The 27877-nt window shown below is 44.2% G+C and overlaps 1 protein-coding gene and 1 long non-coding RNA gene across 2 annotated transcripts in view; both read left to right on the forward strand.

Annotated features, from left to right (window-relative positions):
• The window catches only part of LAMA2 (laminin subunit alpha 2), a 703642-nt gene that overhangs the window by 463094 nt on the left and 212671 nt on the right, over positions 1-27877 (forward strand). Inside the window, exons 21-23 of the mRNA XM_054974995.1 lie at positions 5744-5924; positions 9806-9942; positions 18227-18463. Coding sequence (XP_054830970.1) covers positions 5744-5924; positions 9806-9942; positions 18227-18463 — 555 coding nt within the window. The remainder of the gene's footprint in view (positions 1-5743; positions 5925-9805; positions 9943-18226; positions 18464-27877) is intronic.
• Positions 25266-26428, forward strand: LOC129326702 (uncharacterized). The gene is made up of 3 exons (XR_008596727.1): positions 25266-25823; positions 25980-26099; positions 26339-26428. It is a non-coding gene; the product is annotated as an uncharacterized LOC129326702 (long non-coding RNA).

The raw sequence follows: 27877 nt of genomic DNA on the forward strand, positions 1-27877 counted from the left end.
TCACTGCCTCTACCTGCTTTCTTCACCAAAGGCAGCTAACGCTTCTTCTCCTTTCATTCCTTCATATCTTTGAACACAGCATGGCAGGGTGCATATGCCTCTTAAGGCTTCCCAAATCCTCTTGAGAGGAATCTTCTGGGAAGTCTGGAAACTCTCTCTGTTGGCCATGCTTATCTTTCTGCCCATACCATTGAATGAAAAAGGGAAGGGAAATTAGCTGCTGTGGTGCAGGTGAAAAAGTGATAGAAGAGGAGGCAAGTGAGGCAAGGATATCAGTGACACTGAGTTGACCACAACATGTAATCTGCAATCTGAGACCACCAATTTTGGAGAGATTAAAATTTAAAGTATGATGTTTGCTAAAATAAGTGTTGTAGAGAAAAATGGAAAATGAAATGTATTATTTCTTGTTTTATTTTCTCTTATTTCTAATTTCTTTTTTTCTCTTCTGTATGCTTCTTTCATAATTTCTTTCTCTTATTTCTTTGCCCTTTCTATTAGGCTTTTAATTCTATTAATAAAATAAAAAATGTGATAAAAATGGAACTCAAGAGTGTCTGTTTTGCTTCTCTCTGAGAGAAGAAATACTTGGACAGTGATGTACTACAAGAATGTAACTTAATTTAGAATAATAAAAATAATGCTTTGATTTCTGTGACAATATTTCTTTAAGAAATATTTCTATATTGAAAAGCAATAAATAGTAAATATTATCCAATGACTTACTCATCCTCTAAGAGATGTTCTTTTAATTTGGTTCAGATCAGGTCCATAACTAGGGGGGTAATAAATTGGTGGTCTCAGATTGCAGATTACATGTTGTGGTCAACTCAGTGTCACTGATATCCTTGCCTCCCCAATTTCAAAGCGGAAGCAGCCAGAACTTGGGTAATGCTGGAACTTGAATGCTCAAATAATTGTGGTTATCAGAAATCACTCTGGCTTTAACTATATGTTACACTGTTTTTGTGTCTGCCCCATTTTCCCAATCTAAAATTCATTTATTTATTTTATTTATACTTATATATTTTTTATTTATTTATAGTTTTATTTAATCGTAAAACTATAAAATCAGTAACAATCCTAAAACACTTGTTAAAATAGTCCAAGCGCCTTATCTATAGGCTACTTAAATAAACAGTCGGGAGTTCACATACAGGCCATACATATGGGCATAACACATGGCCAATGGCAGTCCCAGAAAAGTGGTAGTCTTAGGTGGAAGAAGAGGGGACACTACCCACTGGTCCTCAGTCAAAGGCCCAGAAGCTGCTATTTTCCCTACTGGGGTAACATATGTGTCAGTAGGGCAAACAAAATTTTCCTGGGGCCATTTCAAGTCAGCAAAATGGCATGGACAGGAAGTTTTAAGTCACCTTTCCCCACACAACACAGTCCAAATCAAAATTTGACTGTCATGCACCTGAGAAACTAAGTTTCAACAGGAAGCACCCAGTTTGGTGTAGTGGTTAAGAGCACTAATCTGGACTCTAATTTGGAGAACCAAGTTTGATTCCCCACTCCTCCGCTCGAAGCCAGCTGGATGACCTTGGGTCAGTCACAGCTTCTATGAGATCTCTCAGCCCTACCTACTTCACCGGGTGATTATTCTTGTGGGGATAATAATGATATACTTTGTAAACTGCTCTGAGTGGGTGTTAAGTCATCCTGAAGGGCGGTACATAAATCGAATGTCGTTGTTGTTATCTATCTGACAGGACATGGGTGAACCTATAAACAATCTAACTTGTAGTTTGTTTTCTCAAGTTACCTATCTCTTTGTACATGGAACTATAAATATGTGAAGGCCAATTTAAATGTCTGCCTCTGATATATGGACAGTCATTTCTTCCACTGTCTTCTTGTTCGCAATGGTGTGTGCAAAGGTGGCTGTTTACTGGTTGGCACCTTTACATACTGGTCTGGTGGCCAAAGTAGATATTACATTTTTTGTTAAAGAGTCAAATCAAGTCTGAGAGCCAAGCTACAAGTGACGCCTTACCCAGGTTGGACACTTGTCAGCTTCCCTCAAGTTTTGATGGGAAATGTAGGCGTCCTGGTTTTACAGCTTGGCTCTCCATTACAGCTGCAAGGCCAGGATGCCTACATTTCCCGTCAAAACTTGAGGGAAGCTGACAAGTGTCCAACCTGGGTAAGGCGTCACTTGTAGCTTGGCTCTGAGTTCCCCAGACTCAACTCTCCCCCCACCCCCATGTTGCATTTCGCAGCTCAGTTGGTCTTTCCTTAATTTTAAAACAGACAGTCCCTGTAGCTGCTGTGTCACTGCAGGGAGAGTGAGTTGAGTCTGGATAACCCAGACTAGACTCTTATATCTGAATAGGCCCTGAGTTAGGTTTTCAAGCACTTCTAGTGGTGTGCAAAAAGTCACTGAGCATAAAAACAGAAGCTAAAAGTCAATATGAACAGCAGATGCTAAAGTGAAACCTGTTCTCAGCAACCCATGGTCCCACATGCACATGTTTACATGCTTTACAGCATGTTCCAAATATCTCCTTTAAGCTTCCTCCAAAGCCTTGGGTGTGCTCAGTGAAATTTTTCCCATCTTTCCTTTGAACCACACACTCCCATGCTGTTAAACAGACTGCTTTTTAATTTCGCATCATTTTCAAAATGATGGTTTGCTGTTTAATATATGGAGGGATGCTATTTAACCAAAAAAAAGTCCAGGATTCTGATTGTAGTATTTTAGAATATTTACTATATTTATGAGGTATGTCTTAGAAGGACAATAAAAGATAAGTTCTTCTAAGTGGATATCAGTCACTGATCAGAATATTTTTTGCATTGACAGAATTGTGGATTACTAAAAGGAATTTTAGTTTGAAAGAATATTTATTTTCTACCTTTTATCTTTACAAGTAGAATTTACTATCTTGTATCATGCTCTTCATTGAGAAACAATTTGCATGCTGTGCTGTGCTTAACTGTATTGTTCTGAATGGCTGTCTGGAGAATTTTATTTCCTTTTCTTTTTTCACTTTGAAAACAACAACAACAAATGACATGGTTTCAGATTTAATTAAACCTTAGGATTTAATTGCATGAGTGTAAGCATTCCTTTCTTTTCTCACTGAAATGTGTGCTTTCTTAGTAAACAACAGTGAAACGTAAATGTGGATAATTACATGCAGATGGTATCTACTTGCTTGGGGGTGGAAACAGCCTGGAATCTAGGGTTGCCAAGTCCCCTTACCTTCCCAGTAGGAGGGCTGGTACCTGGTACTCACTGCTTGCTTGGCGATGTCACTTCCGGTGACATCACTTCTGGGTGACATTATCACATACACGCAAAAGCATGTGCTTCACAGCGGGCCAATTTGGTCCTCAAACAGGACCAATTCAGCCCATTTGGGGCCCAAATCGACCCACTGTGAAGCACAGGAGTGCTTTCAGGGCAATGTGATGACATCACTCCCGGGAAGGGACTTCATCATACTACCTCGGGAGTGCAACCAGGACTCCCATTCCTATGTGTCACTCCCTGCTGCCCATATGAGTAGTGGCAGGGGGTGGAGGGTGGGAGTGTAGGATCTCCCCACCACCACCCTACTGGAATCTGAACTACACAAGTTGTTTCCATACTGAAGTGGTCCTGCCTTTATGGATCAGATACAGGGCTGAAGTTATAAATTGAGTCAATGATGAAAGGCCAAGGTTCGAGGGTCTGTTACCCAAGTGAGCTCTTCCCAAGTGAGCTCTTCCCAGTGTCTTAACACAGATACTCCTTTCACATATTTCTCTCACATGCTAAGAAGTTGGCAGCTGGAAAGGAGAAACTAGTTAGAACTCATTAGCAGTCTAAATTTGGACCAGAGCCCCACAGCTGCTAAGCCCAATAACAGGATTTCAAATCCATATTTTGTTATTGTGTTCTAGTACTAAACAGGGCACTGACCTCAACAGTTCCTAATGCTGCTATATTGCCTAGAGATTCAAATAATAGCATCGTTGTTACATTCAGCATTTATAGGATTACCAGTGCTGGGTAGGGAAATGCCTGGAGATTTGGGGGTGGAGTCTACTGAGGGCAGGGTTTGGGGAGGGGGTATAGAGTCTACTCCAAAGAAGCCATTTTCTCCAGAGAAACTGATCTCTGTAGTCTGGACATCAGTTGTGATTCTGAGGGATCTCCAGGACCCACTTGGAAATTGGCAACCTGAAGATTCAGATGTATGTTCATGATCTGTTATTGTTGTGGAGGTTGGCTGATATGTACTGACAGGTACCTTAGACCTATCATAAGGTTTAACTAGTGACTTGGTTGTTCTGTAGTGACTCAAATTGGTGATTTAATGAACAATCTAGTGTATGGGAAGGGAGTGAGTGGAGCAGGATGTGAGCTGCATACCCTGGCCAATTCCACACGACTTACCTGAACCCGGGACATTGCGCTACGTTGCAGATCATGCCGGGGGAAATGTGAAATATCGAGTTTTTTCGCGCGAGTCGTGTGGAATTGGCCCCTATCATTTCTCTTATTATCAAGATGTGGTGTAATTATTAGAGTGTTTGACCCAGGTTCAAATTCCCAAACTACTATGGAAGTTTGCTGGGTGATCTTGGGCCAGTCATACACTTTCAGCCTAACTTACCTCATGGGGTTGTTGTGAGGATAAAATGGAGAAGAGGAGAATTATGTAAGTCACTTTATGTGCCCACTGGGAGAAAGGACGCGTTAAAAATGAAGTAAATAAAATGAATACATATTCCAACTTTTTAATATTTCAAATGTTGGGTGTTTTTCATATATTTCAGGCTTCAAATATGAATTTTGGTGAATTAAAAGCAGCATTTGGTTACAGGCAGAATTGTCGGGCCTCAGCATTTATTTAAACGGCTTGGCTATGCACTGTTTATTTTTCCTTTGGCATGAACCTGTTAGACAAGCAGATCATTACCAGTTCTGCACAACAAGGCCGATTCCAGACGGGCACAAGTAAAGCGAGTGCTTTCGCTTTTCCAGCGACCTCACTCGTAAAAACCCGTAATGTCCCATGCCTGCTTACCTCCGGTTCATGGCGCTGTGTTGCGCTCCAGAAGTGGATGGTGTGAACGCCGTATTGCGGGTTTGCACACTTCTGGACACTTTGTCGCCGTGGAGAGGCCCTCCCCTTTTCCTCCTTCCTTTGTCGGCTGGCCGGCAACAATATTCCCTTAATTTTTTTTTTAAAACCGGGCGCCATTTGCGCAGTCGCACGTTTGCACAAATGCACAAAAGTTGACGCTGTGTATTCGCATACCTGCACATTTGCGCATTTGCGCAAAACACGTAAAAAAAATTTTTAAAAAAACTGAAATGCGAACCAATGAAGGCCCCCGACGTCAACTGTGACGGGGAGGAAACAACCAATCCCGGGTACCTCAGTTGGCCGTGCGAACATCCGGAAGCGGGACGGCACGGCACGCTGCGAGACAAAGCGGATGGAGACGAAAGTGAACGTGTGGCCGGTAAGCGATTATTTCCGCAGAAAAACCGCAATTTCTGGCCATCTGGAATCGGCCCAAGCCAAGAGGTTTTTGGAGTTTTTGTGTTTTTTAAGTAAAACAATTTCCAAGTTGATCATTTATTATTGATCCTCCACTTAAGGCAGAAAGACAAAAACATGGCTTGTTTTCATCCATTTTTCCCTCTACACTCTGTGCACCCATTCCTTCTGTACTATTATATTCTGCTTGTTATTTCTATTTCTACTAAAAACTTTCCCTTTGCCTCCTGTGACAGCCTGGAACCTTTGGCGTACAGTCATCCAGAGGCTGTGTTCCTTGCAACTGTAATTCATTTGGATCTAAATCTTTTGATTGTGATGAAACTGGACAGTGCCACTGCCAACCAGGTGTTGCAGGAAAGAAGTGTGACCGTTGTGCTCATGGATTTTATGGCTTTGATGAAGGAGGATGCACCCGTATGTATACCGTCATGTTTCATTTATTCGCTGAACAGTACCCCTTTATTTTTTATTCTTTGTGGGGGGGTTTCAGGGTTCACAGTATATTTCAAATGACATTTCAGTATATTTCAGTTTCATAATTGATAGTCCTAGATTATATTTTTATGGTATTTGAATTTAGGAAAATTTGGTAGAAATTAGTTATGCTCATAGTAGTTTTTATTTTATTTTAATTATGCTCAAAATAGTTTCAGCGTAAGGCTTCCCAGCAAAGCCCACTCAGAAGCTCTTAACAGATGATGATGGGTGTCAAATGGGGAGAGATGTTTGCTGAAATATTCATGTCCCAAGGAACTATCCAGCCGTGGCCACATAATTCTATTCTAGGCTGCACATCAGAAAGAAATGTTTATATAAATCAGTAAAAATAAAATGCTAGGCTAAGCTAATCTCTAGAAGGAAGCATTTGAATGGAAGCCTACCATCACACAGGGAAAGTGAGATTTTACTTATGGAACCTAGGGCCAGTGCAAAATATTACACGTAGCCTGAGACATTATCAGCTGGGGACTGCTTCCAGTGAAGTGAGGTGTGGGGAATAGGAAATTCTCAACTAAAATATGAAAATATGAAAATACTTCCCCATACCACATTTCTTAAAATTACTTTTTAGCTGTTATATCTTTAAAATTAGGGAGTATCTAAGTTCTTTCATACTTACTAAATACACCACTAAAATAATAGAGACCAACTGGGCATCTCTGGTAAGGTTAAGAATTCTATTGCCAGAGTTCTTTTACATTTATCAGCTGAATGGCAGCCAGACATTATGAAGGTAAAGATTTCCCATCATAGAGGTGCAATGATAGGAAAAGCTTCATCTTCTGGATTAAAGGTACAGGCATTCTGACAGAAAAAGCTGGCAAACCTATGTTCCAGATGATCTTGGTTGTAGACCACAATTGCAGAAACTCACAGTCTTCCCCTTAATCTGCTACTATCTGTTTTGCTTAGGTAGTGGATCCATATAGGGCACTTCACTGATCCTTGTCTTATCAACTTAAAGCTATTTCCTTTTCTTACATAACTGCCTTTAAAAAAACTGCATCTCTATTATTATATTACTTAAGCTTATTGTGAAGTTCCGATTTAGGGACAAATTTCTAATTTTCTGATATTTCTCCAGCATTCTTCACTGTCACTCTTTTTCAGAGTAGTCAACTTCCCCCCAAAATGTTTATCTTGTATTACAATGCCAGTCAATAAAACTTAATACCCTAAATATACCTGTTAAAAAAGATAAAGCAAATGTTTAAAACCCCTAACCAAACTGTCTGGCAAAGCCATTTTGGCACAGGCCCTGTTGGCAACTGTGAGCCAGAAATGTGGAAGTTTTCCACTTCAGAAAAAGCCTCCCAAAATTATGAGCAGTGAGCTCTTCCTCTATGAGTTGAAATGTTGTTTCATTTTTTAAGTTATGGCCCTGGTTTTGTCTTTGAAGAATTTTTTTACTGTAAAAACTACCAAAATCATCTCTGAGGGACACATTTCATCTTGATGTGATCCATGAGAGCATCATTCCTATATAATTAGGACAAAGATTTCTCAGTGAAGGAAACTATAGTCAGTGGATGGAAAACTTCTCCAGGGAAATTGCCAACTGCAAAGAAGTTGCTGAATCAGACAGACTTGCTGAGGAAAAAAAAGGATATCATAAATGAATCAATTTTGAGAGTGACTGTTCCTTCCTCCATTTGAAGCATTCAAATGGGGCAATTACAATGGTCAGTTTATATTTCTAATAGCATATAATTGATAGAAACACTTTCTAAGTCTTAGTATTTCTTCTCTGAAGCAATTGGCATGACTCATTAAAATCATAAAGCCTGAACTTGAGTTTACCCTGCTTTTTTACAATCTAATTTTACACTTCCCAAGTTCCTAAAATATGAACTTCAAGGTGATGAAATCTCCTTGTTCTGTTTATATTCCCTTCTTTATATTTACACATCTTTGAAGTGCTATCCCTACCTGATCAAGACAGAGCACACAAAGCTGCTATGTACTTATACTTCTGCCCCATCTTGCTCCAGTGCTTTCTGTTGTGACTGACAGGAGCTGTTAAAAGTCTCAGGCACAAAAGTCTTGCTCAGTATTCCTCTCTGCTATCTTTTCGCTCAAGATGCTAAGTACTGAACATAGGCTCTAGTACATGCAAAGCACATACTCTAGCTATGAGCAATGTACTCTTCCTATTCTGGTCAACTGTTGCAAGGGCCTCAAGGCTATTAAAGGTATTTCCAATCAATTCCATCTGTGGATTAGCAAAGAAATAACCTTCTTGGGCAGATGAGTATATTTTAAGAATTGTGCCGATTATGTTCACAACCATAGCTCTGTACTGTCATGTCGCTGTTCAAGAAGATTGGATCTGTAAAGGCAAGATTATTGTTGTGTAAAAGTTTAAACATGTCAGCACTTGGTAAGGGTAAGAGGTCACCACTTGGATTCACTGAAGAGAAAACCTGAATTGAAAAGAAAGATATAACTATAGTCTTAAAGCTCTTAGCACGAATGGGGATGGAACAAATACCTTGTGAAAGATCTTTGCGACATGTCATTTTTGCAAGAGTTGCAGGTTTGGAAAGCTGATTTTTTGTTGTGAAAACTTTCTGCCAACATATATCTGATTTATACCCAGAATGCCTCAATTTGGCCCATATCCTTCACTATAAAATGGCATCTTTTTACATGATTCAATGATATGAAAGTTGCATTAATTTGTTTTTACATCATCATAAATTGTGCTTCATCACAAACAAAAGGACAAAAATGATATTTCAGTATGCCAAATGCAAGAAATAAAACTAGCAAACTATTGATATAATAGCTATAATTTAACAATCTTGTGCTCATGGACATTCTGGTGAGTCAGGGTTTCCTATAGCACTGAATAATTCTTTGGATGTACTGCAACCAAAAACTGGATAAAATGTTTTAAACCATTATCATTAAATAAAATAACAAAGAAACAAGCAATGGATATGCATTTGGTCAGCATTCCTTGACAGTGATGCAGAGACCCATAAAATAGCTAATGCAATTTCCAGCATCCCCATCGCAACCACCAGATTAGAACAAAAATGTTTAATATGATAAAACAGGTCAACAGATTATGCTATTTTAAATCTGGCAGTTCAGAACACTAAGAATGCTTTATTTTACTGTGGGGGGATTAGAAGGCATTCTGCTTAAGAGCAAGTTGCGCGTGTATATTTCTTTAAAGATTTTTTCAAAATAGTAAAAGTTATAGCAGGATAATTATATAGTACCATAAATAGTAGCACAAGTGATGCAAATAAATACCTAAAAGAATTGTAGAAAACAGACAGTTTTCATTTCTTATGCTCACAACCACTGTATGCAGGCTAATGTACAAAAGGATTATTTCCCCTCCCTCTGCGAATGGATAGGCAATGGAATGTGCTCTGATAGAATTTTCGCTTTTGAGGGGAAGTAATTTATCCTCCGCCACACACATTAAGAATGTCATGAGTTTGTCAGAGAACCTGTTCAGCAGGTGAGCTTACCCTTTTTGACACAATCAAACTAGTTTTAGAAGTGTTGAACAGCAGGACTTGAGTCCCGTGGCACCTTAGTGACCAACAAAATTTCTTTGGAACATACATAAAGCTCGGAGGCCTGAATATACATCACTTTCAGTTCCTCAGTTCAGAATGTATTTAAATGTGTCCCAACAGTTGGTAAGCATAAAATGTTGGTAAATATATGAAAACCTGAATGGAAATTACTGTAGTCAGAATCTGGATGGTATGTATAATGGTTACAAATGTTTTGTTTCTCTTTCTTTCTCTTGCTTCTCCTTCCCCATGAAGCTTGTGAGTGTCCTCATCTTGGTAATAATTGTGATCCACACACTGGTCGTTGCATCTGCCCTCCCAATACTGTAGGAGAGAGGTGTGATAAATGTGCACCAAACTTCTGGGGTCATGACATGGTCAGTGGGTGCAAGGTGAGTGGATCTGTATTTCTGCCGTGTGTGCCTCTTCTTGTTCCATTTATTAAATTGCTGCTGTAAGTAGCCAAGAACGCAATGGTAGTTTTCTAAAGAGTCAAATAACTGAGTTTGGTTTTGTGCATGTTGACATAAGACTAAGCAGCTAGATCTTCCCACTGCTATGAAATTCATTGGGTGACCAGTCTATATTCCAGTATAGATACGTTAGGATTTTTGGACTCATGTGCATAATTTCACTTTTAGTTAATTGTATTTGGCATTTTGATGTATAGAAACATCACTGAGGAACTCTACCTAACTTGTTTGGGATTTTCCCATCAGAGCTGTATTGTTCCTTCCCAGTTGTTATAGCTCCCTCAGCTGTACTTGCCACATTGCGAGAAATATAACATTGCATCAAAACACATCCCTTTGTACTTTCTTTCTGTTCTTTCTCACAACTTGACAGCAGCAGTATACAGAACTTTGATATCCCAAGAATTAAACTGGAAGGAGGGTATCAGTATCAGACGTCCCTTCTCCCATGCCATGGCCCAGATTCAAATAAGTAGGCTCCATGGCTGCTAAACAGAATTTAAAAACAGCGGGAAATCAGCTTGTCTAGTTTAGCCATTTCAGGTCCAAGGTATGCGTTACATAGTAGATCTATCATTGATCTCCATGAACATATATATTAAATTGCAGCTGTTAGAACAGTGGTGGAAAGATTGTTAATTCTTTCCTTGTGCCATTTCCCAATAAGAATCACCTTCTTGTTTGCTCTGCAGGAGGGAAAATACAAGCTTATGTCTTCCTCCCTCCTTGGGATAAACAACAATAAAGGTATATATATGATTTCAACTGGGAAAATGACAAGGGGAAAGGCTTTTGCGCTCCTTCCCCTCATGTTTCACAGACCACAAATAGAGACTATAAGAATAAAAAATGGTTTAAAATGATTTTACTGTGAAGAACAACTAAAAGAGTTTGCAGTACAATTGGGGAATTTTTTTTTCAGCACAAGAGTCTATTTTTCCTCTAGGACAAGCTAAGGTTGCTTCATATTACCAGTTCTTAATGAATGTAAGGAAATGTGTCTAAGTTAACACTAGTGTTCTATGCATGGTCACTTTATAGCATCTCTGAATCAGTTCTGTTTCCCATGTTCTCCAGAGTTCTGCATGTGTTGGGGGGTCATGGGAAGCAGAAACAGGGTTTGACCGGTTTGAACCGTTTTTTCCACCTGCGCTCATTTCCCGATTTTTTTTAAAAAGCCGATGGCATGCCGCAAGCATTTCGACTTCTGTGCAGAATCAAATACTCCAGTTCTGCTTTTGAGCCCCCCCCCTCCTTTTTTTTCTCGGGAGCTGATTGGTCTGTCATCCTCAGCTCCCATTACTTTTTCTGCCATTTTTTAATTAGCGATACCTCAGTAATGCTGCTGTGATGTGAGAACCATTTTTTTTTATTACCAGAAATGTAGTAACGCTGCTATAATATGACCACTCTTTTTTGTTTGGCGAAGAAGTAGTAACGCTGCTATGATATGTAAACAATTTAATCCGTTTTTGGGGGGGGGGTCAGCGGTACTGTGGTAACGCTGCTGTGAAATGTAATACATTTGTAATGCATGATTTTCCTCAGAAAAGTGATCATCAGTGTTTGAAGTTACAGCACTGAAAATGCCATGAAGCATAAAACATCTAATATGGAATAAGTTTAGTGTTCCTCCTGCAATGGCAGCTCTTCATTCCTGCCTGACAGTAGTGGGATTTGAACCAGTAGAGTGCTGATTTGGAGCCGAATCACTTAACTACTGTGCTACAGCAGCTTAGAAAGCTGCCGCTGGGGGAGGGAGAGCTCCTGCCTTTCTCCCAAGATTTTTTCCCCTGTGCAAAAACACCCCTCCCCCCGAAGAAGAACAACCAACCAACAGAAATCTACACTGAACAAGCTAAACCTCTGCCAACAGAAAAGCCAACTGAACTACTATAAAGAAAGAGCAAGCCTAACAACAGGGAAAAACACCCCCACACCCCCACAAAGAACTAGCAAACATTTACAGCAGAAGAACAGGGGGAAACCTATAAAACAAAGAACCCAAACAGCAGGACAAAACAGAAGAAACCCCTACCCAGAAGAACAGAAAAATAAACACTAACTATAAGTAATAGTCCAACCAAAGCACCCCCCCCACACACACACACACATACAGTAAGAAAACCAGCAAACCCCCCAACACACATACAGTAAAAAAAAACCAGCAAAACCCCCAAATTACCACAACAGCATAAAACAACCTCCCCACAGCAAATATAAATCAGTAAATAAATATACAGCCAGAAATCAAAGCACCCCCCTACACAAAAGCCCAACCAAAGCACTCCCCCCTGCCACAGCAAAAAAGTAGGTTTCAAAATGCAAACTGAAAAAAAACTTTTTCCTTCCTCCCCAATCCTATCCCTCACAGACACCAGGCCAGCCCCCTCCCCCAAAAGAGAGAAAAAACCCAATGAGTCTAACAACTCTAAAGCCAGTCCTTCAGGAGCAGAACTCCGAGTGTAGGTTTCAGCAGCAGGAATCAGGAAAATTTAGGCAGTCACAGAATTCAGTAAACTTAAATTCAGTATTATTCAGTAATGCTTATTTAAGCTCAGTATCACTGAATTTCGTCGAATGAGGTAAAATTCAGAATTTTCGCCTAATTTCTAACCCAAAGTGCACATCTGTATTTGTAATCCATGTAGATGGGAAGGTGCACACTTTTGAAATCCTAACAATGGGTCTGAATTTCCTTGCCCCTGCCTTCTTTGCCATGTTTGCCATTTCCCCCATGGCAGCAGAGGACTTTTAAAAAACTTTTTAAAATCAACAATTGCCAGATTTCTATAATGCAAGAACATTATAGTGAACTGTTGCCATGATTTACTAACTCCTCTGAATTCCCACCTATCATTTTTTTTAAAAGAGTAAATAGATTTTTACCTTGCTTAGAATAGGCTAGAGACTTCCTTTTAAAAAGTTAGTAGATTGTAGCTATAGGTCATGGCAATAACTGTATTATAACAATCTAGCAGTTGCCAGTTTTTAAAAAAGCCCTCTGGGGCAATGGGAAAATGGCTGCTGCAGGGCATGAGGCAAACAAAGTGTGGGTGAAACCACTATGTGGATGCTATGTTTCTAAAACTAATGCCTCTGCATTCCAAATGAAAGCTATATGGAGAATCATCATTTTGTGAAAGCAGCCAAGGTTGGATTTTGATGTGATCACTAGGTTCCCAGGTGCCTGCCAGTGGCGGGCAAACTCTTGGGATTTGCCCCCTCATCTGCCAATTCCCCAGCAATTGGTGGAAGGGAGCGAGCTCCCGGAAGTTGCCCGCCACCAGTAGGCACCTGAGGAGCATGTGCGCCACACGTACACTCCCAACCGGTGCGGCGATGTCACTTTTGGAAGTGACGTCATTGTACTGCCTGCGGGAGCATTCCCATGCTTCGTTTGGGGCTGATATGGGCCCCAAACGGGCCAAATTGGGCCTGTGCAGAGAGTGGGAGTGCTCGCACAGCCAACGTGGTGGTGTCATTTCCAGAAGTGGCATCATTACACTGGGCGCACACATGCAAAGCAAGCATGCAAAAGAGGACCTCATGCAGCGCACAAGGTAAGTGCCAGGGACTCCACCCTCCTGACAGGAAGTGAGGGGTACCTGGCAACCCTAGTGATCACAGATAAGATAACATCTCTGATTCCCATTTAACTCATTTGGCAGAAAAATAATCAGGTTGATCTTCTCCTCAAACAACAACAACCCTGTAATCCCTTTACATATTATAAAGTACTGTATCATCAATAGTAATGTAATGAAGTTTAACACTGCTATAGTTTCCTCACATGTATATTATCTGAATGCAAGCAATCAAATGCCATAATGCTCTCTTTTAAATGGCTGTATTCTATGGTAGTTCAAATCAGTTAATTAATGCAGACCTTTTTTAAAATTGAAAATCTCCTCTCATGACCAATGCTTTTCTTCAGCACACAGATCACTGGGGTTCTGCAAACCAGATTAATAGGGGCAAAGGCCCCTGTTTCAGCTCTGGGATCTCTTCTATCTGTCTTTGCCTTGCCTAGAATATGAGTGTATTAGTATGGCAGCTGCTGTGGCAGTCTCTAAATTAATAATGATATGTCAGCCAAGTCTCCCCTTTTAATGCATTGCAACTAATTTCTCCAAGGCAAGGTGTGATTTCCCCCTCTCTACATGAGCTTTTAGCAGAGCTGATTTCAGAGACCATCATAACTCACTGGCAGGATAATACTGCATGTGGCTGCCTCCTTGCAAAACAAACATTACATTTGATTGTAATTTGCTCTGCATATGGTGAACAATTTGCCCAGTAGGCATTATCCTCTGGCATTCTTTACTGTGCAGGCTTCCTGCTCCAAATGAGGTTTTAATTCTTAAGCTAAATGCAGCAGCTGGCTTGCAGTTCTTAACTGCTAGTGGTCCTAGCTACGTACAGTCCAGGTTTTTGACTAAGGCATAAACTGGGTTACTAAAGCTGTGAATTACTCTTTTAAATTCAACTTGAGTTGTTGCCAATAATCATTTGAATGAGATTTTGATGTGAATAAAGTACTACATTTCAGCTATATTTTCAAAAACGTTGCCGGCTCGACTAGGGAATATGGATTTCAAAACATTTTGTAATAATTTAGGATCTGAATTTTGCTTTCCTCATTTTTCAGAAGGTATGTTACTGTTTTGGGGTATTTTTGATTTGGTCATTCCTCTCCCCCCAAGGCAGAAGGATCAGGGAGAGAGGGAGGGAAAGAGAGGAAGCCAGCTCCAGGCTTACCATGCCCGTGTCGTGCTTCGGCACAGCGCTTGGGGCGCAGGCTGGGGCCAGGCAAGGTTGCTCACCTAGGTGAGTGCTAGTCTTACAATGTCCGTTCAGGCAAAGTTCAAAGTCAACAGTGCAGGTCAAATCCAGTCAAGACAGTCCAAACAAGGGTCAGGCTGGTGCAGGGTCCAAAAGCAAGCTGAGGTCAAAGTCCAGGAATCAGTCCAAGGGGGGAACAAAGTTCAAAGGAGGTAAGAAGGTCTCCAGGCGCAAGGCTCCAGTTGCAGAGTGGATGACGACTGAAGTTGTTTCCATGCTGCTCTGAGTTCAGCGTCTGTTCTTATACTCAGCCTTGTTTAAGAGGCGGACGGGCCAGGTGTCTCCTCGTCCTTTGATTGCCCTGCCAGACTATGCTGGCATGGTAAGTCGAGGCCAGTTTGGTACCTTCCCCTTTAAAATTTAAAGGGCTATGGATGCCTGCCTGTTCTACCTGACCTTCAGCTGTTAGCTGTTTCAACTTTTCCCCGTACTTCTGTTTTTCCTCCATTAAACTAAATAGTTTCAATAAAATTTTCACTACGCAAGTAAATAATACAGATATATTGTTTGGGGGTTACAATATAGTCACAACGATGCCAGTGAGAATTTGACATGCCCAGTTCAAAGCCACTTAAGACTTTGTAAGCGAGTATCAGCAGATGGAAAAGGGCTCAGAAACAAAGTACAACTAGCGCTGCTGAAAAAGCCACTTTAAATATTCAATATTGAATTATATTACTATCAATATTATTATCAATATGATAATATTATTATCAATATTGAGACAGACAAGGACAGTTATAAAGAGAAAAAAGTATATTTGCAAATAGAGTACACGGCTGCAAGGTGAGCTCTGAGGCCTTTTAATTAGTTTAAAATCAGCAAATGAATAGTGTTACATTGATATAACCGGATAGCATTATGTGTACCAGGTTCTTTGATTTTCAGGCTTTCATTTTTTTAGTCTCTAGCTCTTTCCATTGTGGAAATATACCAGAACAAAGAACAACATGCTATTTCAAAGGCACATTACATCACACTGGAGAAATGAAAGTCACACTTAAGGCAAAGCACCTGACCTCTTTTACACCTTTGGATTGACTATTGTCCATTTTTTCAAGCTTAGTCTCAGGACAGAGCATCTGCAATTCTATCCCTGTTTATACCTTCTTCTTATCAGTTTCCCCTTATATGGTCATTTCACATTTCCTTCAGACTTCATATAGAGATGAGCACGAACAGAAAAAAAAAACGAACATGATGTTCATTGTTTGTTGCCATCCACGAACAGGGATTCACGAACAACCACAAACATGGCCATGTTCACAAACATGTTAATGGTTGGCTGTTCATGGGGGCCAGCAGGCTCTCCTCCGGCCATCATCCAAGTTTGGTCAAGATCCCTACTGAACCACTCCCAGAAACCTTACCTGAGCAGGCAGCAGGAAAGGTACCAATAATAAATAATAGCTCGGCCCCAGCAGCAGCCCTGGAACTTGAAGGGGTAGATCCCTATCCCACCTCACACAAAGAAAATTCAAGCTCCAATGCACTCTCTCTATCAAAATGCCAACAGCAACTGTCTCTCCCTTTCCACTCTCTGCAAACTAAGCCAGAGCTAGGAGCCCCCCTCTCCCCTGCTCTTTGCTCCCTTGTTTGGAGCTCCACACTTGAAAGCAAGACCTGCCTATCAAGCTAAATTGGGCTTAGATTGGGTTTCCAGGGTAACAGCAGGAGTTCAGACTATGGGCCAAGCTACAAGTGATGAATGACACTTGAACGGCAAGTGGATTGAGTGGAGGGCAAGTGAACAGGGAGAAATACACTTGCTGTTCAAGTGTCATTCGTCACTTGTAGCTTGGCCCAGAGTTCAGACAATCCCTGCTTAAGTTGCCAGGGGAATTGATTGCAGGTGCCAGACTGTCTGGCTTGATGAACAGCAATGAACAAGTCTTGCAATGACCACCTGTTCGTTTAGAATGGGGCTTCACAAACAGCTTGTTTGCGAACAGCAGATTGGGCTGTTCGTGGCTTTTTTTTGTTCGTATTGCTGTTTGTGCCCATCTCTAACTGCATACCCCATCAATTGTGCTGCACATATCCTATTCCATCTGTTTCTGCAGATGTGTCTAAGGAATGTCTATGTATCCTATGTTTCCTAGACAGTAGGAGGAGAATGGAAGCCAAGAGGTCTCCTTTTCTGGTCTGCAGCCCGAGAGGCCAAGGCAGAGAGCAGTTACTTTAAAACATGCACAAAGAATATATATTTATGTCTCTTTTTCTATACGTGTGATTAAATTGTGATTACATGATTGATCTAAAGTCACTACTAAAATTTTCTAATCCCACAAGGTCATAGCCAACTTATGGCAACCCCTGCTGGGGTTTTCAAGGCAAGAGACTAACAGAGGTGCCTGCTTCTGTAACCCTGTTCTTCTTTGGAGGTCTCCCATCCAAATCCTAATCAAGGCCAACCCTGCTTAGTTTCTGAGATCTGACAAGATCAGGCTTGCCTGGGCTATCAAGGTCAGGGCAATTGCCAAGTATTACATATTAAAAAATATTCACAAGCAAACAACCCTCTGAAGAACCCCTTTCCCTCCCCAAAACTGTTGATTGGGCTGATTTTAAATCAGGGAACATGCAAGCTATGCATGCACAAGGAAGGGATAACAGGCAGAAATGTAGATAAACATAATACAGATTTTTCTTTCTTCACTTCAGAATTGGAGGCAGCATAGAGTAGGAGGCACATGTGCCTGTGTGCAAGCCAAGAGCAGTTCTGCTCATGCAGAGAAATGTCCATGATGATTTCCACAGATCTTCCAGTCAAGCTGCAGCTCCTTGTACAACATCCTGCACTGTTCTACAGGTCCTGAGACACTTAGGAGCAGCAATTTGTATAGAACAATATACCCGCCTGTGTATCTAGCCTATGGCCACTAAGATAAAACACTCATTTTAAGCAATAAAATGTGTAAGAATAAAGCCAATGCATACTTCTGTGTCTCTTTTTTGCCTACACAAGCTGGTATTTTTTTAAGTATGACCCTACTGGGTAGTTCTATGTTGCCTAATGTCAGTCCTAGAATTCCTTATGTTCTGTTTCAGCATTTCTTCAACTCTGTATCGGATTCTTGTTACTGTTATGTCTTTGTAAACTTAATTTGTTTATCCTATGGCATTGTTTACTGATATGTCCTTGATACTGACTATACTAATCTCACTGTACATAATCTGCCAGTGAGAAAGGCAGACTATAAATGACACAAATAAATAAAATAGTTACTTAGGCTGCTAATATGAATTTGTGAACAACAGGCAGTGGGTTTCAGTCATGTTTGAGAAAGCTGAGTTTTCACTTCATTATAGTTGACACTTTGTCAAAAAAATTTTTAATCTTCCCTTTTCACTATAGGCCTGTGATTGCAGCGTAGCTGGATCCCTCAGTTTACAGTGTAACCCTGATACTGGCTGCTGTTTCTGCCGCCCAGAGTTCTCTGGGGATAAATGCTCTGAATGCAGGCTTGGATATCGCAACTACCCACAATGCATTGCCTGTGAATGCCTGACAGCAGGGACCGAGCAACATACTTGCGATTCAGAAATGGAAAAATGCTCATGTGCTGATCATACAGGACAATGCACCTGCAAGGTACGAAAAAGAGAATAAATAATTAAGTAATTATGTGTTCTTGTTTCTGATAGGTGCCTCAAGGAGCAAGAAATGAAAGATTAATTGACTGTGAAGAGAAAATATTTAAACCATAAATAGGTTGCATTGGTTTTATTAAGAACATGGTCCTGTTTGTAAGGGATAAGAAATGCTGGATTCCTTACAATCAAGTGACACCACAATCCTCAGTAATGTTGCAGTTTCTTGACATGCCTTTCATCCTTGAATGATTGTTCAATAGCTGTGGTGGAGTTTACGGTTCCATTAGGAAGTATATACAGTGACTTATGAATAAGTTAAAATTAGTCAGCAAGGCATGTAGCTGATCACCGTGGTCACTTCCTAATGTGAAGACTGCAACACATTTGTACTGCCAGCTATCCATGGCATAGGTAGCATAGGTAGAGGTATTTTTAGTTTGGGGTGCTTGAGGAACCACTGGTTTGGTTCATATTCTGTTCCCTGGTCATTTTTTTCATTTGGCAGTTTAACTATTTATGAGCAACCTGAGAGTGTTCAGCCGGTAGCTGTATATGTATTCAAACAGTACAGCCACTGGTGGTCTTAGCTATGGGACAACTGGTGAAGCTTCCCCAGACCACACATTGCCCCCGGCCCCGCAACACATCTGTTCTGGTTACTGTCATCTTCTCTGCCGCTTCTGCAACTTCAGAGGCAATAGCAAGGGATGGAGGCTGGGGTGGAGGGGTTGACTCCCCGACCACTGTACAGCACTGCCTTGGATGGCTGCCAGCCCTCTGAGGGCCAAGCTACAAGTGACGAATGACACTTGAACGGCAAGTGGATTGAGTGGAGCGTGAGTGAACAGGGAGAAATACACTTGCCATTCAAGTGTCATTCGTCACTTGTAGCTTCGCCCTGAGTCTCAAACTGCAGTCAGCCATCCTTGCACTCCAGGCTGCTGCTGAATAGGAAGGTAGTTTGTGTATCACATTGCCTGCAGTTAAACAGAAACCCCCAGAAGCTGTCAAGCAAAGAAAGCCTGTGCCCTGTAAAAGTGCTGACGGAAACAAAAAAAGCCCAGGGCCACTCTGTCCTAGTGCCCAGAGAGTCCAAAAGCTAGGATTAGCAAAAGCTAGACAAAGAAAACACCTCCATAGAAGGTAGCAGCAGCCTGGGCTACCACAGACGCATTTTCCAGCAGTGGGATCCTCACCAAGCTTCCACCCTCTCTGGGGTCACTGCAGCTGCAGAGCCCAGCAATCAAGTGAGTGGACAACTGGAGTGCTGGGAAGCAAATCTTGCCTACCTGCCCTCTCTCTACAAGCTGAGTGCTACGTCCATCAGTCCTGTGGCCTGGCTGGCCTTGTTGCTTCTGGGATGGATAGACCACTTTGCAGCTGCTCCCTGGTGCATCTGCAACAGGCACTTTGCACTGCAGATGTAAGTAAGGCACATGCACTCCTGTGAGGCTCTTATATGGCTGTTTTTCATGGCATCAGCCAACCTTGTTTTTCTTTCTTCACTGGGAACAGCCTTATCTCCCAGTGCAAGCTCACTTGTTAACAGCCAAAACAATCCCAGTCCTTTATCCTTGCAAGAAGAAGAAGAACTATGGGGTTTATTTGTGTGTGGCGGGGAGCACTGGGGAAGATGATTCCATTCTTCCCTGGCCCCAGATAAGGCTTGCTAGCTGCCAGCAGTTGCTTGCTGTCCCTAGGGCTTCTGAATGTTCTTGGCTTTGTCAAATTGCTCTTCTACTCCCTTTATTCTTGTTCAGAGTGGGTTGGATGGAAATAAAAGGAGCAGGAGGCATCTTTGACTTTTGCCCATGACCTCAGATTCTCTAAAACTACTCCTGAGTATAGTGCAGTCAGCATGTTATCATTTATGCATGTTTTCATACAGCTCAGTGGGATGTAATTTCACCAACAACCCGTGTCATTTAATTACCTGGCCCAAGCATCCAGTTTCACTTGCTGTACAAATGTGCAGGAGGCCACAAGGCAGAAGAAAATGAAATTCTACCACCACAGCTACTGTGCAGCCCCCAAGCTGTTCAGCTGCTGCTCAAGTCAAATAGCAATGAGGCAAAGAGATATGAGGCTTGGGTCCCAAGTGATCTCACCTATTGAAAACGGGGTGTTCACCTGCTGAACTTATTCACCACAAAGTTTGCAGCATCTCAACTTTTAGGCACCACTAACTTGCATCAGAAGCCTTCTTTTAGAATGCTCAGCATAGCTAAAAATTGCATGATATGAGTCAATGTATACTTTTCTTGTATTTCTTCACATTGCTATTCCTACTCATGGTTCTAACAGCTTAGCATATGCAACAGCCAATATGATACTGGTAGTCATCATGGTAGTCCTTTAAACACACATTATAGTTTCAAGTCTGTGTATGTGAGTCATCACAAGATCTTAATCAGATAAACAAGCCATAAGGCGATATTAAATCCAAGTTGTCAAGGCCTCCTATATCCATAAGCTGCCTGACTGGGAAGTTGGGAGCAAAATGCTCAAAACTGGGAGTGAAACTTCACTCCCCAGAGTAACAAACTGCTACTGATCTCTCTGGTTAACCTTCAACTTGAGGCCAAAAAAACAAATCTCAAGTGCTACCGGGCCTTAAGCAAAAAGAAGTCAGTCTTGCAGGCTGGCATACATGACAATCCCATTTAAACTTTCAGGAGATATGCAAAGAACATTTAACATACCTGTTAAATAGTGGGTTCAGACGCTGAGTGATTCAACAAGCTCTTTATTTGATCAGAACATCACTGAAAACCTAGGCAGCAAGCCGCACATATATACACAACTTTCATTCCCAAACCACACCCCAACTATCTTAACATCCAATGAGAATACGCAGAACAGGAACACTTCATTTGCATCAACTATATACATTATAACTTATTTACAGCTCAGTAATTGGTCTTTATCGTGCTGCCCTGATTGGCTGCTACCAGCAAAACACAACCAATGACAGTGCAGGCTTCAGTACCCTTGTTTGAGCTAGAAGCTTGACCAATACATAACAATACCCACGGACAGAAAACTTTTAAATGCCATTCTTCAGTGTTGTCAGCCTATGTTAGAATGCTTCTGAATATTTGGTCTTATTATTGAAGAGCAATTCACTGGCCACTTAGTTTGAGCTTCATTGGTTTTTATGTAATAGTCACAATGAACATGGTCATATTGATGTGGTTTAACAATGTGTAAAAACCGTTACAGAAGACAAAATAGAATTTTTTCAGCCCCACTATTTTTCATTTTTTTTTAAAATGTAGATCTCATTTATATGACTTAGCATCAAAACAAGAACAGAGAGATGAAATTTGTGAGGGATTGTCATAGTTGAAAAAACAATTCAATAAATAAATTGTCATGGATTTTTAAATGCATGAAAAACAATATAGTAGGAAATATATAATGTTAAATGTTTAGATAATTGCTTTTAGCTAAAAGGCATAAGGGCCAATTCTTTCCCTCTCTAATGGGGTTCAGATGGCAAGTTAGGACCTTACTGGTTTAGAGGTTATTTGGGAGAACACACAGTTACTTCTTCCTATGCAGCTTTATTGCATTTTTTTCTGCAGCTGTTTTTTGGACATTGTTCTATTATGTATTTTAAAAAAAATTATATTGTTGTTAAGCTGCCTTGTGAAGCCCAGAATAGAAAGTTGGGGTATAAACACTACAAAAATAATATAAATAGCTAAATGAAAAGCTAAGATGTTGGAGTTCTGTTGCATTACACCGTCATAGTGCTTTGTTGGAAGCATTGGATAAAATAAGAAAAAGTAGAGATAAAGGGATTGTTCATAAGATATTACAAAGTGCTGGTCAGTTTTTTCTCTCTCTTAGACAGGGCAGGCATTTGAAATTCATGCTTAAATAAATTTCAAGCCTTTTAAAACAGAAGTGGGAAGATACGTCTTTTATACATTTTTGAGTGTGCCAAACCCTAATCCAATCTGTGCCAAGCTGATTTCAGACTGTTCTTGAAAACAATTTTTTAAAAAGATGGTGACATATTTTCATTGAGAATGAAAGACCAAAGCTGACTACAAGGAATATGCTGCTGGAAATTAAATATGCCTCAGTCTTGTTTTATATTTCATGTCTAGGAATATTGCACTGGTATGCGGCTACCCAACTGGATCCAGCATGATTTTTATTTCACTTCTACAATATTCCTTAATTTCTTGGAGTACTTTTTAAAACACTATTTTTTAAAAAAACATTGTTTTAAAAAAACTTTTTAAAACATTTGTTCAATGTAGTTCGGTCACTAGTTTCCCTTTCAGGGGGAGGCCACCAAATTCAGTATTCAGACATCAGCTGTGAGGCTTTGGGGAGCTTTTTTGCTGAAAATTTTTTGTCTCTCCGCCATGACTTGCCAGCCACAGTTGATACAGTGAAGGAACTAGAGACCCCTTGGCCATCTCTAGGGTCAATATTTGGTCAGTTCAGTCCACTCCCCGGGGAAGAGATTGACAGGACCCTGCAATCAGTTAGGCCCATCACGTACCCCCTGGACCTATGCCCATTGTGGCTGGTAAAGGCCAGTGCCGATGGTCTGCGGTCCTCGTTGGAGGCCATTGTTAACACATCCTTGGGCACGGGGGGGGGGGGTTCCTGGGCCACTAAAGGAAGCTGTGGTGAGACCTCTCCTGAAGAGACCATCACTGGATCCCACTGACCTGGTCAATTATCGCCCAGTCTCGAACCTCCCGTTTCTGAGAAAGGCGATCGAACAGGCGGCGGTGGGACAGATACAGGGTTTTCTGAATGATGTCTCAGCCCTCGATCCCTTTCAGTCTGGGTTCTGGCCAGGACATGGGATGGAGACGCTGCTGGTCACCCTAACAGACGACCTTCACAGACATCTGGACCGAGGTGGTTCAGCGCTGCTGATATTGGATTTGTCAGCAGCGTTTGACACAGTCAAGTACGATCTTCTGACTCACCACCTCGCCGATGTGGGGATACGAGGGAATGCCTTACAGTGGCTTTTCTCTTTTCTCCACAGTCGGGGACAGAGGGTGGCACTTGGGGAGAAATTGTCACCCCGTCACCCATTGGTGTGCGGGGTTCCTCAGAGGGCAATACTCTCCCCTTTACTGTTTAACATCTACATGCGCCCCCTTGCCCAGTTAGTGTGAAGTTTCGGGCTTGGGTGTCATCAATATGCAGATGACACCCAGCTGTATATGATGATGGACGGACGGCCCGGCTCAGCCTCAGATGTCTTGGAACATGTGTTTGCAGCTGTGACTGTTTGGTTGAAACAGAGTCGAGTGAAACTGAACCCAACAAAGATGGAGATCCTGTACTTGAGCCACGGAGGACTGGATTCAGGACTCCAGCTCCCGGCCCTCGATGGGGCACAGCTTGTGCCAGTTCCAAGGGTTAAGAGCCTGGGGGTGATCCTAGATGCCTCTCTGAAAACGGAGGCACACGTCACAGCGGTTGTCAGGTCTTCTTTTTTCCACCTGCGGCAGACCAGGCAACTTTTTCCTTACCTGTCTACTTGTGACTTAACTACAGTGATCCAGGCAACGGTCATCTGTAGGTTAGATTTCTGTAACTCGCTCTATGCGGGTCTACCCTTGAGCCTGACCGGAAGATTACAGCTGGTGCAAAATGCAGCGGCGCGCATCATTACGAAAGCACCAAATAGGACGCAAGCATGAGCTGCATTGGTTGCCAGTGGAGTATCAGATCAGGTTCAAGGTCTTGGTACAGACCTATAAGGCCCTGTGTGGACTGGGGCCAGCGTACCTGAGGGACCATCTCTCCCCAAATATTCCCCAGAGGCCCCTCCGATCAGGAGTAAAGAAATTGTTATCAGTCCCTGGCTCCAAGGAGGCCTGCCTGGCCTTGATTACAGCCAGAGTTTTCTCAGTCCTGGCTCCTACCTGGTGGAACACTGTGTTTACCAAGAGCCGAAACAGACGTGACGCATTTCACGTGCCGTCCACGCGATTGCACTTACACGTGTCTCCAGCGGGTTTTGCTGTTCACGTGCTGCCCGTGTGTTTCGGCACCCCCCCTACACGCGTTCGCGGTCGACCGTCCACGGGTTCTCGGCTGTACTTCTGTGACGCGCTTCCCTTGGCGCATGCTCACAGGAAAATGGCCGAGAAATAGGCCATCAGTTGCTGCACCTGAAGTGGCCGGCAGGTGGCGTCATGCATTGATCGTCACTATAAGTTGGCATCGCGTCATAGCACTCTATGCGCGCTGTCCGGGTTTGCCGACGCTTGTTGGGGTTTGCTGAAAGGGCTGTTCGAAGTGACGCGGGGTGCCAGCCCCAAGAGCAGCGGGCAGGTCCTGCACCCGGCATGACCAGAGCCCGCCACACGCTGACTGGCCGCATGTGTGCAGGACCCACGGCTGTGCAGACACCTGTTGGCGTCTCTGGCCTGAAGGACTGGGCTCCCCGGTCCTGTGCCCGCCGATTCTGTTACGTCTTGAGGGCCGGCTCCCCGCCTGCATGTCCGCCCAATGAACATTTTGCTGACATTCAATTCCCTGGATGGTCCAATCCACCTTTCTTTGTGGTGGGGGCGGATCTTGGGGTTGCCGAATCGGGGCGCCTCGTGATGATTGATGTGTTCCGAATCCCCTCGGGGTGCGTGGAGTGTGGCTGTGGACCGTTCGCCGAGGGGATATAACAGTCCTTCCAGACGCGAGCGCGCCGCACAGCGTGGAGCGATGCCGCCTCGTGTCCGAGCGCGCAGCCCCTGGCGTCGGTTCGAGGTCCACATGCTGCTCACAGCGATCCTGCGCATGGGCTACGCGGGGGAGCTCATGCGCGGGGCGCGGGCACGTGCACCGCACGCCTGGGAGGCGCTCTCCCGCGGCCTGGCGGTGTCGGGCGTCGCGCGCTCGCCACAGGAATGCCGTGGGAAGTTCCGCCAGCTCCGGGACCGCTTCCTGCGCTGGCGCCAGGGGGGTCAGCTCCGACCACCGCCACACCACCGCGCAATGGAGCGCCTTCAGGAGGAGTCTGAACGGTTGGCGGCGGCGGGACAGCAGCCGAGAGGTGAGCAGCTTTTCCGCTTTGCGCGCTTTGCGCCGGCCCTGACTTTCTTCGCACGCCCCCTTTGCCGGTGGGGGACAAAAAAGTGCGCGGTGCGCCGGCTTGGCGGGCCAGGGGAGCGCGGCGCTGGAGCTCTGTGTCTTGACTGTTTGCTCTTCTGCAGGGGAGGAGCACGGGGCAGAGATCATATCCGTGACCAGTGGAGAGGAGGCGGAGGAGGTGCCGGGCGCGGTTGTCCTCCGTGCGCCGCCATCATCGCCCACCGGAGTGGTGGCGGATAGCCCGATCCGCCCTGAGTCCGCCACAACCATGGAGCAAGGTGGGTCTGCAGGTGTGACATGGATGTGCGGATGAGGGCGGGGGAGGGCTCCCCCCCTGCCGCGGCCAGGGCGCTTGATGGGCCTGGCGTTGGCAGAAGTGAATCTTTTGCCCGCCCTTGAAATCCCTGAACACATAACGTTTTGTACCGGCACAGACTCATCCGGTTCCAGCGCGGGGACTTCGCGGGAGGAGGGGCGCAGGGCAGAGCTGGAGCGGGAGGCTGTGCCCATAGCAGTGCGTGGGCAGGTCGCGGTGGAGGCCTGCCTCAGAGTGTGTAAGCGGGGTGCCATTTCTGCTTCGAGAGGCGGGTGGGCCATCAGGGTTTTGGGCCACTGGCGACGGCGAAGATCTGTGGCTATGTGGTGGCCGCGGTATTGATCACCGTGCCGGCAAGATCCATTGTCCTATGTTTCCCCAATGGAGACAGGTGGGGGGGGAGGGAACCCATTACTGGAGATGGGGTGAGCTGCCGGGATGGCGGGTGCGTGGCTCTCATTGTGCTCTCTCCTGCAGTGAACCGAACCGAGGCGGCGGTGACCAGGATGGCGGAGGAGATCACGGCTATTGGTCAAGCGGTCCAGGACATGCGCCGGGACATGGCCACACTGCTGGGGAGGGGGGGGGGCGGGTGACGGTGCACACTCATAAAGAGAGCCTGCTGTGATTGGGGTTTGTTCAAGCACGGTTGCGTTGTAAATAAATGTTTCTTGTATCCCTGTTTACAGTCGTTTCGTGAGGAGACCCCCCCCCACCCCCCACCTCCAGGGGCCACACTACCCTGCGCGTGCCTGGACATGTCCCGAGCTGAGAGGGACAAGGGGCTGGGGAAGCCTTCAGGTGGCTCTTGCCAGGCAGAGGGGGCACACATAGCACCCATCTTTGGCATGCAGGCTTGCTCCCTTCTCCTTTGAGGCCTACTGGCTCTTGCCAGGCAGAGAGGGCACACATAGCACCCATCTTTGGCATGCAGGCTTGCTCCCTTCTCCTTTGAGGCCTACTGGGTGGGTGCCTGGCGTGGGACGGGCGAGAAGCGTGCCTGGACATGTCCCAAGCTGAGAGGGACAAGGGGCTGGGGAAGCCTTCAGGTGGCTCTTGCCAGGCAGAGGGGGCACACATAGCACCCATCCTTGGCATGCAGGCTTGCTCCCTTCTCCTTTGAGGCCTACTGGCTCTTGCCAGGCAGAGAGGGCACACATAGCACCCATCTTTGGCATGCAGGCTTGCTCCCTTCTCCTTTGAGGCCTACTGGGTGGGTGCCTGGCGTGGGACGGGCGAGAAGCGTGCCTGGACATGTCCCAAGCTGAGAGGGACAAGGGGCTGGGGAAGCCTTCAGGTGGCTCTTGCCAGGCAGAGGGGGCACACATAGCACCCATCTTTGGCATGCAGGCTTGCTCCCTTCTCCTTTGAGGCCTACTGGCTCTTGCCAGGCAGAGAGGGCACACATAGCACCCATCTTTGGCATGCAGGCTTGCTCCCTTCTCCTTTGAGGCCTACTGGGTGGGTGCCTGGCGTGGGACGGGCGAGAAGCGTGCCTGGACATGTCCCAAGCTGAGAGGGACAAGGGGCTGGGGAAGCCTTCAGGTGGCTCTTGCCAGGCAGAGGGGGCACACATAGCACCCATCTTTGGCATGCAGGCTTGCTCCCTTCTCCTTTGAGGCCTACTGGCTCTTGCCAGGCAGAGAGGGCACACATAGCACCCATCTTTGGCATGCAGGCTTGCTCCCTTCTCCTTTGAGGCCTACTGGGTGGGTGCCTGGCGTGGGACGGGCGAGAAGCGTGCCTGGACATGTCCCAAGCTGAGAGGGACAAGGGGCTGGGGAAGCCTTCAGGTGGCTCTTGCCAGGCAGAGGGGGCACACATAGCACCCATCTTTGGCATGCAGGCTTGCTCCCTTCTCCTTTGAGGCCTACTGGCTCTTGCCAGGCAGAGAGGGCACACATAGCACCCATCTTTGGCATGCAGGCTTGCTCCCTTCTCCTTTGAGGCCTACTGGCTCTTGCCAGGCAGAGAGGGCACACATAGCACCCATCTTTGGCATGCAGGCTTGCTCCC

This window comes from Eublepharis macularius, chromosome 1 (genome assembly GCF_028583425.1).
Source record: "Eublepharis macularius isolate TG4126 chromosome 1, MPM_Emac_v1.0, whole genome shotgun sequence".
In the NCBI taxonomy this organism is placed as follows: domain Eukaryota; kingdom Metazoa; phylum Chordata; class Lepidosauria; order Squamata; family Eublepharidae; genus Eublepharis; species Eublepharis macularius.